Source organism: Molothrus ater, chromosome 20, assembly GCF_012460135.2.
Source record: "Molothrus ater isolate BHLD 08-10-18 breed brown headed cowbird chromosome 20, BPBGC_Mater_1.1, whole genome shotgun sequence".
Classification (NCBI taxonomy): Eukaryota; Metazoa; Chordata; class Aves; order Passeriformes; family Icteridae; genus Molothrus; species Molothrus ater.
In genome coordinates this window covers 839,924-855,955 of record NC_050497.2, presented here as the reverse complement: position 1 = coordinate 855,955, position 16,032 = coordinate 839,924, and the positions used below count along the sequence as shown (strand labels likewise).

The 16,032-nt window shown below is 64.0% G+C and overlaps 1 protein-coding gene across 2 annotated transcripts; it reads left to right on the top strand.

Annotated features, from left to right (window-relative positions):
• The first annotated feature begins 10,467 nt into the window (after positions 1–10,467).
• Positions 10,468–15,417, top strand: RNF208 (ring finger protein 208). 2 transcript variants are annotated; one of them, XM_036394036.2, is made up of 2 exons: positions 10,468–11,078; positions 12,467–15,417. In XM_036394036.2, the coding sequence occupies exon 2, from the start codon at positions 13,164–13,166 to the stop codon at positions 13,959–13,961; it is 798 nt and encodes a 265-aa protein (XP_036249929.1). In that variant the 5' UTR covers positions 10,468–11,078; positions 12,467–13,163; the 3' UTR covers positions 13,962–15,417. The 2 variants fall into 2 exon arrangements, with proteins under 2 accessions (XP_036249929.1, XP_036249930.1); XM_036394037.2 differs by lacking the exon at positions 10,468–11,078 and adding an exon at positions 11,401–11,455.
• Positions 15,418–16,032: the final 615 nt, after the last annotated feature.

Below are 16,032 nucleotides of genomic sequence, written 5' to 3'. Positions count from 1 at the left end.
ATTCCCTCCGGGACATGCCACCGTGGAACGCAGCCGTGCGAGGTCTTCTTCAAGGCTTTGACCTTAATTCTCAGCTGCCTCCTCAATAAAATCAGAGTGAGGCCCGGGGGGACGGAAGGAAAGATCACAGGGAGTGGGAGGCACCCGTGGGGTGAGCATCCCAAAGGGGAACCCCACGGACCAGTGTCACCAGCACCGGGGCTCAGGGGTCACCCAGTGAGGGGGGACTGTGGGTGTGAGGGTGCCATGGAGGGGATCCCACTGCTGCAGGTCTGAGGGGCACTGTAGGGGCCACAGAGCAGGACCCAGGGGTAAAGCTGCCAGAGACAGGGGGCTTGGGGGCTCATGGAAGCTGCAGGATTTGGTGCTCTGTGCCCTTGAGCAGCACAACCCCTCACTAACACCCCGGGGTGGGAAACTCCAGCACAAAATCCAGCTGGTGTCCCCAGGCCTGTGCCCAGCATGCCATGGGCAAAGACCCTGCCTGCTTGTCTGCCCGGGCCACGCCAGGGGTTCCCACAGCTCCTGGTTCTCTCTCAGGGGAAGCCGTGTGTCCCAAAGGGTGGCAGCAGCTTCTAAAGCCCAAACGGAGCCTGGAAGCGACTTGCCAAGGCTGCTCGGTGGGAGGGATTTCCTGTGGGGCCAGAATGTGCCCCGTGCCTCGCTCAGCAGCCGGACGCACACCCCGGGCTGCCCTGGCCCTGCTCCCCGTGCAGCCCCGGCCGCAGCTCCGTGTGGGAGCAGCTCAGGCTCCTCTGCAGAAGGAGGCTCTGCCTTGGCTGCTGCTGCTCCCCATGAGCACAGCACAGCCCCAGCGGGCTGGCAGAGCCCCAGCGTCCCCTGCCAGCGCCATCCTGCTCTCCCGATGGGACATCCCGGCCGCCCTGCGGGCTCCCGGCCGGCCACAGGGATGCGCAGCTGGGCCACGCGTGTTCGTGCGGGCCATGGGCACCGTCCCCTGCCGGGCCCTTCCCCTGCCCGCGGGGACAGGGACACTGCAGAGACACGTCCGCCGGGCCCGGGGAGCCGGCGCTGTCGGAGCTGCTGTCAGACACCTGCACGGTGACGCTGCAGAGCCCAGAGCCTCTCCAGCTCAGTGCCAGGCTCTCCCCTTGGCAGGGGGATGCCGCGTTCCTCAGGGATGACGAGTTGGATACATAAGCCGCTGTCCAGGCTGGCACGGCCGCACCGACATCACAGGAGTGGGCCTGGCCCGCCGCCGGCTCTCCCCGGGCTGCAGGAACCCGAGGGGAGCCGCTTTCCTTATCGCCCTCCCGCAGCCCCCTCCGTCCCCCTCCCCTGCGGCTCCGGCCCGGCCGCCCCCGGGTCACGCCGGGGCTTGGCAGCGGCGCGGGGGAAGCGAAGCATTGTGGCTGCCCACTGCGGCCCGGCTGGAGGAGAAAGCAAGGATTTCCTGGCCTGGAGCGAGTCCTTCCCGTCCCCTCCCTGCAGCCGAGAGCCTTGGGGCTGAGGGTGCGCTGTTCCCAACAGCCCTCGGACCAGGAGCCAGGGGCTGCCCGTGCACGGAGCTGCTGCTGGATGTGGAAGGAAGCAGGAGGCAGCACGGATCCGGGCACTACTGCTGGCAGTGCCAAAATCTCCCCCTCTGCTCCATCCTTCCCATAAACAAAATCCCTGCTCAGGCAGAGCCTTTGGCCAGCACAGAGGTGTTCCCCTTGGTGCTCGTGCATTCTCCCCCACAATGTCCCACGGGGACAGTGGCAGCTGGGTGGCCTTGTGCCTTCCCACAGGGACTTTAGGAAGGGCAATTCGCCCTTTGCCAAGCTCAGCCCAGCCCCATGACAGGTGGATGGATGCTGTGGGGATCTGTGCCCATGGCAGATCCTGCAGCTCCCTGTGCAGAACCAGGCAGCAGCAAAGAGCCCGGCATGTCCTCCGAGGCTCCACCTCACAGAGACTCCTGGAAAAGGGGCTGTAAGCCCAGCTGGGACACGGGGTTGGGCAGCTCACATGCACAGCCACGTTTCTTCCTGCTCAAATGTCATTTCTCCTTCCTGCGGAGGGAGCAGCCGAGGCGGGGGCAGCTGCTGCTCCCACCCCGAGCAGCCACGTGGGCGATGCCGCAGCTTCCGCTGTGCCACGACCTTGTGCAGTGACTGCACCTGCCGATGGCTTTTTTAGGACAAGGGCTGGTTTCCTGCTATATTTCCGTGATTTAAAGTTTCCAGTCCAAGGGATGGCTGTGGCAGAAGGGCTGTCCCTTATCTCCTGGCCTGGAGCATTCCCAGCACTTTACCATGCTCTCCATCCGGGGATGGGTTGGGGATGGCACCGTCCTGCCCCGGTGAAGGCTTGGCGGTGGATCCGGGGCTGCTCTCCACACGGGGAGCCGGCAGACCCTGGGCAGCACCCAGCTCCCAGCTAAGCCCTTGGCTCCGGCTCTCTCCCAGTGGAGGTCTGGTTTCTGTCCTGCCGTCTGCTTGTCCTCCCTCGCTCCGAACAGTCCCCGTTTGTTTGGCTCTCGCTGCCGGCTGGAGCCGGGGCCGCGTGCCTGGGCCGCCTGTGCACAACGGCTCCTTGTTCACCGTCTCCCTCCCCGCTCGCTCCTCGCCTGTTTTAGCAATTATCCCAATTAGTTGTGCCCTCTCCTTGCTCCCCAGCTGCACCTCGGACCCTCATCCCTCCCGCTCCGCAGCAGCGCTGCTGTCCGGAACGGGGCAGCCCCGGGCCAGGGCTGTGGGCACCTCCCTGGGTGGGAAACAGGCAGGCTGTGCAAAATCCACGCGGAACCCCAGGGCTCTCTTCAATCCTCTTTGGCACTTGAGGAGGGTGAGGGAGCCGTGCCGAGCCCGCAGCTCCCGGGGCGCCGCTGGCATCTGCCTCTGCTCCTTCGCATCGCCCGGGTGGGTGCTGCCCGTCCTGCCCCAGCCGCACCGGGTGCCCCCCTGGGCACGGGGAGCACCCAGACTGTTTCCTGCACGCCACCACCCCCGTGCCCCCGCGGCGGCTCCATCCTCCCGCTCCCACAGCCGCCAGCTCCGCCGGAGCCGGGGGCGGGCGGGCGAAGGTTGAGGTTTGCACCCGCTGACGAGGCTGGGGCAGCGGAGGGGCCTTTCCACAGCAGTTTCCGGCAGTGCCGAGCTCCAGGGCCACCTTCTCCTCTGCCCCTGAGTCCACGGGGAAGCCGGAGTGCAATCCCTGGGGAGGTGCTGGGCACAGGAGCATCCCTGCCGGCAGAGCCCAGCGAAAGGAGCAGGAGCAGCTATTCCTGCGTGCTGACAGCGCCTCGTGCATCTCCCAGACTGGAAACCCAGGGCAGGCAAAGCCCCGGATCCTCTGCCCGTGGCCAGGCCAGCCCCTGCCATGGTCACAGCAGCGTGGGCAGCCCCCGGCAGCACCCCCGTGCCGCAGCCATGCGGGGACACAGCGGGGACACGGCGGGGACACGGCACCCTGGCAGGGCAGCACCGGGGCTGCCGCTCCCGGCGGGGCTCCGAGCGCCCTGCCCGCGCTGACAGCAGCCCGGGGCTCCCGGGGTTTGATCTTTACCGCTCGAGCCGGGCTGTCTGCTCCCATTTGCGTCTGCCGAGGGAGGGCTGCGAGCGCCGGGCTGGCAGATCCGTGCTGGCACGCAGGCAGCCGCCAGGCAGGCAGCCCCCGCTGCTGCAGAGCCTCCTCCGCAGCCCTGCCAGCCCCAAAGCCCGTGTGCCGATCAGGGGACTGCAAAAGCCAGGGCTGGGTGAGCCTGGGCAGGTGGGGACTCCCGGGGACCCCGTGTGCCTTACTGGGGGACAGCCCTCAGCCTTGAGCCTGCACCTTCAAAGCAGAGCCCTTGAGCCTGCAGCCAGAACTGCCCCTTCTTCCCCATCCGTGGGAGCACGACGGCTCCAGAGCACCTGGAGGGCACCAGTGCTCTGAACTGAGCACACTGAGCTGTGTGCTCGATGTCCTGCAGAGCTTCCCCTTCCCCCCCAAACACACGTGCCCCCAGCAAACAAGAATATGGCTCCTGGTGGTCCAGGTCTCTCTGGTTACCTCTGTCCTGTTCTGGGGACAGAGCAGAGTCCCAGTAGCACCTGACAGCTCCTGAAGCAGTCTGGACATGCTGGGTCCCCTCCCCATCTGGAGCCCTGGTTTCTGTTACATGGAATGGCCTCACCTCCCCCTGTCACCCTGGCTACAGTGCTCCACTTGCCTCCCCACGGCCTGCACAGGAGCACCAGGCTACTGCAACCCCCTTGTGCCCAAAGGTCTCCCTGCAGCCAAGGCACAGGGCAAGGAGTCCTCTCTGGAGGGAGCAGAGGGGAAAGACAGGCCTCGAGGTCCTCAGCAGCATCCCGGCATCCTGGCACCAGGCACAGTGGCCCTGGCTCTTGGAGGACTGGAGAAATGAGGGCGATGAAACCCCAAGGCCAGATGATGCTGTCAGCCCCAGGGAACGGCCCAAGAGCTGGTGCAGCCCCCATGCCTGCCCCGTGGGGTGCAGACCCTCCCAGGCTGCCGCAGGTCCCACTCTCCCAGCTCCCACCCACGGCAGTGCTGGGGAGTTCACCAGCTCGAGCAGGATGGTGACTCCCACCCCCCATTCCAACCTCCCACCCCCAGACCCACGAGCCCCCCCTCTTGCCCCTGCTGCAGCTCCACCACGCACTCAGACCAAGCCTTGGCTCAGCTTCCCTGGCTCCAAGAGCAGCAGCAGCTCCTGCTGGGCAGCCCCCAGGGCCCTGCAGCCTCTGCCAGAGCAGGAGCTGTGCCCAGGGCCAGCTCCCAGCTGTGCACCCACACAACCCCCAGGGGGGTTACAGGCACGCAGGGAAAACAAAACCCTCAGCTCAACGCTCATATTCACCCAGCTGACCCAGAAATGCAGCCGTGCTGCTCCACACAAGAGCACGGCTGCCCAAGCTGAGCAGAAGGGCCAGCAGGAGAGCCAGGGGTGCTGCCAGCTGCTGAGAGCAGGGATGGGGCAGTGCAGGGTGCCCTCAGGTCCTGTTGGGAGCCCCAGGACAGTCACACGGGGACAGCAGGATCACATCACCTGTGAGCACAGCCACAGTCTCGGGCTGCCCCAGAGAAAGGGGGCAGCAGCCTGGAGCCAGGCAGGGCTCGGTGGGTCCCATCTGCTGCCTTCAGGGAAGTTTTCCTGCAGGAGCTGAAACTGTAGTGCAAAAACAAACCACTGCCTGGGTCTGGGCTGCTGCTCGGAGCTGTGTCCCAGCTGAGGCAGCCCTCAGGAAGGAGAAGCACGACCTCGGGCACCCGTGCCAGGACCGCCGAGTCCCACCGGGCACCCCAAGGGCACGGGCAGCCGCCGCCGCCGCTCCTCCTCCGTGCCCCGGTTTGTGCCAGGCCGCGGCAGCAGGCGAGCAGCGCTGGCTCAGAGCGCCCGGCTGTCCCGGGAGCAGCACTGCGAGCGCTCAATGTCCCCACGACTGCCGCAGCCCCAGCGCCGGCACCGGAGCTGCCCCAGCGGCCCCGCACCCGCCCGGCCGGGAAGGAGGAGCGGCTGGTCCCAGCTCCGGCACATGCTCCGGTTTCTTCTGAGCCCCGAACGCCTCGGGCTCTGTCAATGCACGGGCGAGGGGAAGGCTTCTGCAGAGCTGCCATTTCTATTTCTGGGCCAGTCCTGTCCTGTTTTCCTTGGACACAAGGTGTTTTCTGAAGGATGTGGGTCTTCCTTGCACCCTCTCACCCCTGAAATGCAGCTCCAGGTCTTTGTGGTCGTCCCTCCCTGGGCCAGCAGTCCCTGGGGAGCTGCAGAACCCCCCCCCCCCCCACACACACACACTCATTCCCCAGTAGCACTGCAGGACTGGGAAGGAGTTTCTGACATAGCTGTGCAGCTGTGGGGTCACCAACCAGATGTGAACTTCTCCAGGGACTGTGCCTACCTGGGGCTGGGGAAGATGTAGCCTCAAATGAAAAAGGGGGCTCTGATAGGAGCACGGGCCCCACTTGCCCACAGGGCCCGTGGCTCAGAGTGTGGCCAGTTTGTCACTCTGGACCTTGTGCAGGGCAGCTTTGAAGGACATCCCACCACCTCCCTGTGCCCTGTCTGCTGTTTGACCCTCAAAGACAAAAAGATTTTTCCCTGTGTAGTTGCAGGGAACTACATCTGGAATTTCCCATGTCCTCACCTGTGGCTACAGAGCCCCATCCTCTTTCCCTGCTCTCAGATGACAGCTCTGGAGAGCAGTACATCTTCCATCAGTGTTCTTTTCTGGCAGCTGAGCAACCCCAGGTCTGGAGGCAAGGAGTTGGTGGGGAGGGGAATGAAGGTCACCACATCCGAGGAGAGAGGGGATGTGTTCTCTCTGGCCCTGGCCCCTTGACCTCCCCCTGGCCAATGTGCATTCCCCCTCCTCCTGCTCCTTCCTCCTGCTCAGTGCAGCACCAGTAAGGGGGGCCCCCTCTTCACACCCAGGGTTCACAGAACTGGCCACAGTATTAATCACTAATAGTAAAAATAATGATTAAACCTCTTGGAATCTGTTGGGGCTCTACAAACATCTGCAGCCTTCAGGCTGCTCAGGGTACCATGTGTGCATCTCAAGGTTTGTGTGTGGCTTCAGACACTTTGGACATCTTCTGAGCATCACTTCTGTAGCAGTGGGGTCTCTGTGGACAGCTGCAAGCCTAGAAACCAGCCCATGAAAGCCCCCACCATGGCATTAGGATTGATGCAAGAGCATCAGTGGTCAGGTCCTGACCACCAGCAACCAACCCACACACTGCTTTAAACAGCAGCCACAGAGCAGCTCTGCAGCAGCTGGGGCATCCTTCAGCTACCAGCTGGCAACAAGAGACTGCTGCTTTCTTGGCAGATATTTCAGTGGCATCCCTCCTTCAAAATGGTGTTTGCTCTGCCAGCAAGCTGCACAGACAGCTCCTCTGGTGCTTTTGGTGAAGCACTGTGCCCTGCTTTCCTCTTCTCTGAGGGTCTGTGCTGGGCTCTTGTGGCCACCTCAGACAGGCCTGGAGGGTCTTAGCCTGGGATGGTCTGACTGGGGGTCCCTTCTCCTGGTGCTCTGCCCTGGGAAGGAGAGGCAGTCCCAAGGGGATAGCACCCAGAGGATGAAAATTCAGCTGTGGGTCCCACATCCCTCCCTCCCTCCCTCCCTCCCTCCTGGGCAGGCCCTGGCACTGTCCTGCACAGACCTGCAGGGAAAGCTGCTCTCTGCAAAGCTGGGGATGAGCTCATGGGTTTGTGGGTGAATTATCTGTGTGATGAGTGATTCACCAGAGCAAAACAAGATCGGTGTGAGAAACAGACGGGATTTTGGGAAGAGCTGTGGATGCGTGCAGGACCCAGACAAGCAAACTTGGTGACGAGAGCAGCAGGGAGCAAAGAAAGGTGGCCTGAGGTGCTGCCACCAGGAGCATGGGCAGCATGGATGGGGGCCTGGGTGTGGGACAGGAAGGTCTGGCACACAGGGAGCTGTCAGCTTGTCCAGGTAGGGTGGAAAGAAAAGCCTCAGGTGCCATCACAGGGCAAGGCAAGCACCAAGCAAGAGAGTGGCCATCCTCTCAGAACAGGTCCTTCCCACAGGTGCTAGAAATCCACAAGGGCAATAAAATCCTGAGCAAACAGCTAGATGGCTGAGCAGGTAATGGCTGATGGTGAGGGAGAAATTTAGGGCCAAACTATCTTCTGGCTTCACCATTCACCTCAGCAAAGCCTGGCCAGCAGTGGTACAGCTCCCAGCACAGAGCAAAGGTTTCAAACTGATCCAGTCAGGACATTGGATAGGAATGAGTTTTGCAGAAAGAAGCTGTGCTTTCACACAAGGCCAACACCAGCTGAATTAGAACAATAACCTCCTGATTACAAACAGCAAAACCTTGTTCATCTGGGACAAATGAAGGGAATCCACTGGCAAAGCTGCTCCTGCATGTCTGTTTAAGGAGAGCTGGACCGAAGGACAGCAGGTACAACTGAGCTGAGGAGCAACCTCTGAACCCAAAGGTGCGCTTGGCCTGCTGACAAGGTCTCTGGAAATGGTAAAATATATCAGTGCTGCTTGTAAAACCCAGGAGAGCACCCCTATCACATCAGCAGAGGTCAGAAGACCTCTGAGGATATTCAGCCAAAATATGTACATTTATGATAACACTCAACACAATAGGTTTTTATAAAAGATAACACAACATGTATGTTTATATGCCAAAGTCAGGTGTTAAACCAGGAGTAAGAGACAGGACCCAAAGGCAGAGGTGGCCACAGGGCTGAGGTTTGATAGGGTCAGCAGTCAAGTCTCAGCCACACTGAGGCCCAGACAGAAATGGGAGGTTTGGGTTTTGAAGGATGAGATTTTTTCAGTTTGGGTAGAAAGCACAGATCTTGGTGGACCAACTCAGCAGAGGAAAGGGGAAAGCTCTGCATTGAGCATGCAAAGCAGAAGCAGAGCCATTGGGGCAACAGGAAGATCCCAGCACCTTGGCACAAACACACTCTTATTCAGCAGAAAAAATGCCCAATGTAATTTATGATTATTTTTAAATAGAGCTGTTGCTTAAGTCATGGAATAGCAGCATAATAGCACACGGTGTAGCTGGGTCAGCATGGGGATGCCATATGAATTAATAACAGAAAATAGCTCGTGCTCGCTCACTTCCTGCAATTTCCTCTGCTCAGTGAGCTCAGGCGTAAGATCTCAGCTCTTGCTATCTGCACCCAGGCACGTTAGCAGGGAAGGCAGGAGCACCTGACACAGGGAGGATGGGGAGGATTGAGGAAATCCCTGTTTAGCGTGTGCCAGGCAGCAGCAGCAGCAGCCTCACACTGATTTCAGCAGGTGAACAGATCAAAGAAAGGCACTTAGAGGTGCTAGAGGCATTCAAAAATCCCTTAACCACTGAGAGAAACTCCCAGATTAAGAACTCGGCCATTGTCAAGAAGGGAGCATGGATTTCCAGGTGGAAGTGATGCTGCAGGGTCCCCAGGGAGAACCTGACTCCAGGGTCAGTCTGGCCTGGGAATGGAGCACAACTGAGCCCATGGGGAATCCTTGTGCCAGGTGGCCTTGGTCATCTCTTCCAGGTCAGGAAGAGAGGCACCTGGGTGAGATTTTTAGCATTGCATGAAGTGTGGGTAAGAAGATGATCTCTGGGCTGCATAAGGCCTGGCGTAGCTGTGAAATATGTAACCTCCAGCTCATGTGTCCATCCCACTGATGGCAGGACCAGAGGACAGCCATGGTGAGGACAGAGTGGCTGTGGGGACACGGCAGCTGCAGAACCACACAGACCCCTTGTTACAGGGGCTGGATCTTTGCTGCAGCAGGGCTGGAGGGTCAGCAAGCAGGGCTGGACAGGGCAATCTTCAGGGAGGGCATAAAAGCCCAGGCACAATCCTGGAGGAATATAAAAAACTAAAAAATAGCAATGGGCAACACAAGCAGAGGAACCCCAACAGCACCCAAAGGAGCCTGGTGAGCCCCCACCAGCATCCTGCTCCAGCCAGGGCTGGGTGGAATGGGTTTGGGTTTGGGTTTGGGTTTGGGTTTGGATTTGAGTGTGCACATCCTGGGTCACTGCTCCTGGGGTCGGGGCATGGGAGCTGGAGGGCTCTGTGTGGGGTTGCCTCCTCATTTTGGCCATTTTCCTGTGGAGTCCCCATTCTGGAGGCACCCACAGCAGGGGGAGAAGGCAGCCTGGCCTCTAACAGGGAACATCCATGCCTCTCACATCTGCAGGAGCCAGGAAGCATGGACCAGGAGTCATCTGCTCAGGGCACCTTGTGGGGTGTCCCCAGCCTGTGGGGTCCTGTCTGCCTGTGCCACTATGGGGGTCACACCAGCAAGCCCATGGCCATGAGCAACGCTCCCCAGCACTCTGCAGGGACCTGTCAGCATTGCTGGGACCCCCACCCACCACACTGAGCCCACCGTGTCCCCAGGGACCAATGAGCACCCATGTCCAGGAGCTCCGGAGCTCAGCAGGGACTGGGGGGCTCTCAGGGGCCCCCTCTGCTCCCCCGACAGCCGTGGCCATGGATCCCAGGGGACAGTGTGGGGTGCACGGCTGATTTGGCAGTGGGAAAAAACCCTGGTGGGGGAATTCCTGGCTGTCCGACCTCTCCCCAGCCCCGGGGGCTGCAGGGGCTGCTGACAGGGCCCCCTCCCCGACGCTGCCCCACAGCCGGGTCCCCGGAGCGGCCCCGGCGCCGCGGAGCCGCTTCCAGCGGCGCTGATGCTGAGTCACCGCGGGCCCCTCGGAGCGACCCGCGGGGGCCCGGCCGGCCCGGGAGAGGGAGCGGGGCCGCGGGGAGGGTTCGGGAGCGGCTGCGGGGAGAGGGGGTGCGGGGCGAGAGGGGCTGTGGGGAAGCGGGATGTGTGGGACCAGGGGAGTGGGTCGGGGCAAGGAGGGATGTGCGGGGAGGGGGCTGTGCGGGGCGATGAAGGGGTGCGGGGCGGGGAGGGGGCGTGCGGGGCGGGGAGGGGGTGTGCTGGGCGTCAGGCGCTGCGGCCGGCGGGCCCCGGCGCTGCTGAGCGAGAGAAATGTGAGGCGGCTGCACCACTGCGGCGGCACTGCGGGCGGCGGCGGGAGCGCGCAGCAGCGCCCGCGCCGCCGGGCCCCGGGAACGGCGGGCACGGAGCCGCCGCTGCCTGCCCGCTGCTGCCCGCCGCTGCCTGCACCTGCCCAGGGGCACAGGGGGGCCTGGCATCAGCCCCCCGCAGCCTGCGCTGTCGGCCGGGGGTGTTGCATCAGCCCCGCGCCCAGCCGGGGTCCGCGGCCGGGGGCGGCGGGGGGAGCCGGGGGAGGGCACGAAGGAGCCCCCGGAGCGGCAGCGGCCGTACCTGCCGGCTCCCCCGGCCGCCGGTCCCCGCCGAGCATCCGGAGCGACCCGGCGCCGCCAGCCCCGGCCCCTGCGCCCGGTCCCCTCCCCGCGCCGCCGCGGCCGCGGCCGGAGCGGGCGGCGGGGCCGGGGGCGGCCGGCCAGGACCATCCCGGTGGAGCCGCGCCTCGGAGCCGCCAGCATCCCCGGGGAGCCGCGCCTGGCCGGGGCAGCGCCGCATCCCGCTGCCTTTCAGATAACCTCCGCCGCTCGGGCCTGCGGAGCCGCACCGGGCACGGAGCGGGGGCTGAAGCGGGACCCCTGCCCGGGGCCAGCGCAGGTAACGGCGGGCAGGGGCGGGGGAGTCACCCCGCGGGCGTGCGGGAGCGCACGTGTGTGTGTGTGCGGGAGCACTGTGTGCTGCGAGCGTGGGGCACGGACTCGGGGGGCTGGGGATTGCGGTGGGAGGCTGGGGAGGGGAGGATGCTGGGGAGGGCTGTGCCTCCCCCGGAGTGATGGGGTGTGGGGTGCGGCGGGGGCTGTGTCACCCCCGAAGGGCCGGGCATGGCGGGGGGCTGTGTCGCCCCAGGGGCGGTGGGGGTGCGGGTGCTGCGCCAGGGCTGTGCGTGAAGGGGTGTGACAGAACGAGCGTGGGAACGCGGTGACAGTGCGTGGCACTGCTGACCACCCGTGTCGCTGTGCTCGTGGGCGCTGCGGGTGAGTGTCTGTGTGAGAGCTGCAGGCAGAGCCCCTGGGGCTGCTGCTGCTGCGGGAGGGGGGGAATATATGCTGCTTGTGGGACGCGGGTGCAGGATGTGGGGTGCAGGAAGTGGGGTGCAGGATGTGGGCCCGCGAGGGGGAATGCAAGAGGCGAGGCCTCCCTCTGCAGGGCACGATGCTTGCGGGACCCCAGTGCTTCCAGGGCATGGCCCCCGGGACATCCCTGCTGGGGGCTGGGCAGGGATCCAGCCCCCCCTCCCAGCCCTCGGGCACGCGGGGCTGAACCCCGCGGCCTCGCTTCATCCCCAAAGGCTGCTGCTGCTGCAACCAGATGGCCCCCTCGGGCCCCCTCCGCCAGGCATGGCAGCGCCCGGCGGGAGAGGCATCCCTCTAACAGGATTTGCAGCGTGATGGAGGAGAGCGCCTTCGCCCTTCTCGGAGGAGAGCCGGGCTGGCGCAGGGGCTGCTGAGGGAGAAAATGGCCTCGGGCTGGCTGCCTGCCCCCCATCTCCTGCCCGCAAACGTGGCCTGTCCTCTCCATCAGCCCCGGGACAAGGGCAGGGAGCTGGGAAGGGGGGGAGAGGAAGCTGGAGGGAGGGATAATAGCACGGACAGATCAGGAGCAAGCGATGGAGGTAAAAATAGATCCACTGAGCAGAGGAGGGGCTAAACGTGAGAGAAAACCCTGAGCAGAGGCAGGTCGGCGGAGGAACCCCTTCGAGAGGGGCTCCGCAGCCCAGGAGGGCTCAGGGGGACCTGCCCTCCCACCCTCAGGGCAGAGGGGGGTCCCGGCACCCCCCGCTCGGGGCCGCCGAGGCGATGCCGTGGGGGAAATACCTGCCTGCTCCCACTTCCGCAGCCCAAGCACGCGGGCGGATGGACAGGACCCGGAGGGCATGGCTGCCAAATTGCCGGGATGCAGGCGGGCACGCATCCCGAGGGAGCGCTGGCAGACGGTAGATCCATGAAGAGCCTTGGATCCAACCCCCTCTCCCTTTTCATTTCCAGCGAGCACGAAGCTGAGCTGGGGACAGAGGTACCAGGGACCGAGGGGACAAGGTGTGCGGTGTCCTGGCCGCAGCCAAGGTGAGCTGCCCTCTGGCACGGGATGTGCCCCGAGCCCCTGCCCTGTGGGAGCTGCCGGTGACTGCAAGTGGGAGAGCCGGGAAGTCAGAGCAAAGGAATTTGCAAACACATTCTTCAGCGCCACGAGGATCCCACTGCATGTAAACAGGAACAGAGGCCGGCCTGGGGCGAAGTGAGAGCTGCCTCCAGTTCTGCAAGATCCTCCCTGGACTCACCTGCCCTGGGCAGTGCCCACTGCCGCCATCCCCAAATTACCGTTCCGACTGCAGCTGATCTGCCGTGGGAAGTGGCAGCGAAGGCGAAGAGCAGGGGAGTGACTGAGTGACTGCCAATGTCACGTTAACATCCCGGCGAGGCTGCGGGGAGCCGGCGCTTTGATCAGCCGCCCAAGAGCATCTCGAGGCAGGCAGGATGCCACTGTGAGCCCTGCCTTCTCCTGCCTGCCCCAGCCTCGCTCCTGGCACCCTCGGGGCTGGCTGCAGAAGAGGGGCGTGGGGTCCGCTGCCGCTGGCCCATCTCCCCAGGATGCTCTCCCGCACCAGCTGCTGCTCCCTGTGCTCCTACTCCGCGGCCAGAGCGAGATTGAAAGCTCAGCAGGCTGCCAGCATGTTTTAGCCTCATGCAGGCGTCCCTCGGAGACCCCAGAGCAGTGGACAGTAATGTGAAAACGATACTCATGTCGTGTCTGAAAGGGCAACAGGTCATCATTAAAATGGAGGCGATGAAGATCATCCACCCGGAGAAGTTCTCGGAGCTGCAGGGGTCGCAGCCGCGCTACGCGCCCGCCCCGCGCCGGGAGCCGCCCCTCGTGGCCAAGCGCGCGTGGCCCTCCGAGTCCGAGATCATCGTCAACCAGGCGTGCGGGGACATCCCCGCCCTGGATGCCACCCCCGGGCCGCTGCCGCTGCCCCGGACTCCCCCCCTGCCGCGGCGGGAGCGCGGCTACCAGGGCCAGCGCAAGGGCAGCTCCGAGGTCTGCTACCACCGGCAGCCGCCGTCGGACGAGGTGATCGTCAACCAGTACGTGCTGCATCCCTCGACGCCCTGCGAGCCCCTGGAGTGCCCCACCTGCGGCCACATGTACAACTTCACCAACAAGCGGCCCCGCATCCTCTCCTGCCTGCACTCGGTGTGCGAGGAGTGCCTGCAGATCCTCTACGAGTCCTGCCCCAAGTACAAGTTCATCTCCTGCCCCACCTGCAAGCGGGAGACCGTCCTCTTCACCGACTACGGGCTGGCGGCGCTGGCCGTCAACACCAGTATCCTGAACAGACTGCCGGCCGAGGCCCTGGCCGCCAACCCCGTCCAGTGGAGCAGCGACACCGACCGCAGCTGCTACCAGACCTTCCGCCAGTACTGCGGGGCCGCCTGCACCTGCCACATCCGGAACCCGCTGTCCTCCTGCACCATCATGTGAGCCCCGCGCCCGCCCGCCCCTCCGCACGGGCACGGCGGGGACAGCGCGGCCCCCTGTCCCCTCCCTGCCAGTGGCACCGCCAGGGAATGCTCTAATACTCACCACGGCCGAGGATGTGGGACCGGTGTCCTTGCCGGCACTCGGGGGGGGGCAGAGGGGGTGCTGGGACCTGCAGCAGCCCCCGACTCACCGGTGGTGCCCGGGGAGAGGGACGCTGGCAAGGGGAGCACATCCACCAGCGCACCCGGGCTCTGCGGCTCCCCTGGCCCTGCGGCGGGCGCTCCTGTGGTGCATCGAGCTCCTCACCGTGCTCCTTCCCCGGGCGCCTCTCCCTCCTCTCTCCCCGGCTCTCCCAGGAGCGGACGCTGGGCTCTGGCCGGAGTGACGCCCTCCCCATCGCCCCACGGCCGGCAGCAGCAGCACAAGGAGCCCTGGAGATGCATGGTGCCACACTGGGCCACCCTCCCAGCACAGGAAGTGAGGACAGGTCCCCAGCTGCCCCCTCCACCCCCTCTCTGTAAGTTATTTGCCAAAGCTTTCATCTCGGTGGCCACACCGCCGTGCGCCCGAGTCTCAGTAGCCACACCAAGCCGCCACGCCGGCCCCTCGGATGCCAGCAGACGTGCGGCCCATGTCCTCCGCCGGCCCTTGAGGAAAGCTCCACTTTGTCCTCGTTTTGGAGGATTCTTGTTTTCCCCGTCCATCCCCAGCCACCCCATCCCAGGCCACTACGTGTTCACAAAGGCATTGAGCTGTGCCCGTTCTCTGCCCCTCCGCCCGGGACCCACACCGATGCCCCAGGGGATGGCTCAGGAGGGTGGCACCGGGTCCAGTACCCCAAATTGCTGACTCCAGTGAGGGGATTTGACTGGGTAGGGGGACCGAGGTCTGGCTCCTGCCCACAGTCCCTTCCCCAGAACAGCACCTCTGCTCTGACCCCTGTGCAGAGGGGCTGGCAGGGCAGCAGCTTCCTGTGCACAGTCTTGCTTTCTCCAGAGCACCTGGAGGGGTAAGTTTGCTGCCAAAAAAAAAAAAAAATAAAGCAAAATAAAGAAAAAGCCATAGTTTTGGGTGCTCCCATGGGGCTGAGCACCACAACCCAGCATGGCACGGCACCAGGGGCACGTGCTGCCCAGTCCCAGGGTGCTGGGGCTGGGTGAGCCTGAGGGGTCCCAGAACCTACATCCTGGAGGAAACAGTGCCCCTGGCACTGGCCAAAGCCCAGCACCCATGCAGGGAGAGGGACCAGTCCATGCCCTGTGCTGTCCCGAGGGGGCGGGCGATGCCGCTGGCGCAGCCCCAGAACCGTTCTCGCTCCGGCGGGGAACGGCGCCGGTACCGTGTCTGTGTTGCTCTGCCAATGCCTCCTGCTGCTGGTTGTGACCATGATCATGTTTTATACCCGGCCTTGTTCTGACCCCATCAGTCTCCCCAATAAAGATTATATTGGAACGAAGGCTGAGCTGGAGTCTGGGGCCGCGTCACTGGGGCGGGAGGGGGGTGACACCAGGATGTGCCCTGACCCTGCTCCCCCTGTGGGACAGGCTGGGCCATACCCGGGGTACAGCTTTGCCCTGGGCTGGGACCTCCTCCTCCAACCTGGCTTTTAGCTCTGAGGGAGTTGTGTCCCCTCCCTGCCTGGCCCCTGCACGTGGCTGGGCACCTTGGGGGACCCTGCCCAGCTTGGCAAGGGGTCCCCAGCCACAGCAAGAGCCCTCAAACACCCACTGGATGTCCCCTTTCTCCCCAGGTGATGTGGGATACTGGTGGGAGGATGTGCCATTTGGTGGGACCTGCTGTTGAAGGGAGCTAGGGAGAGACATGGGCAGTGCTGGGTTTCCCTGTTCTGGTGAGGCAGCTGCACTCATGGACTCCTCTCTGCACCATTCCCACAGCATGCAGGAGCTGCCCTGGGGCTGGCAGCACCAGCACATGGAACCCACTGTGTGCCCCGAAGGACCCCAGGGTCACTGGGATGGCAGCTCCACAGCTGGGAGAGCCGGGAATCTGCAGCAGAAGCAGCCGGGATGATGGTCCCAGGACAAGGCAGCTCCCCAGGGCAAGCCGTACA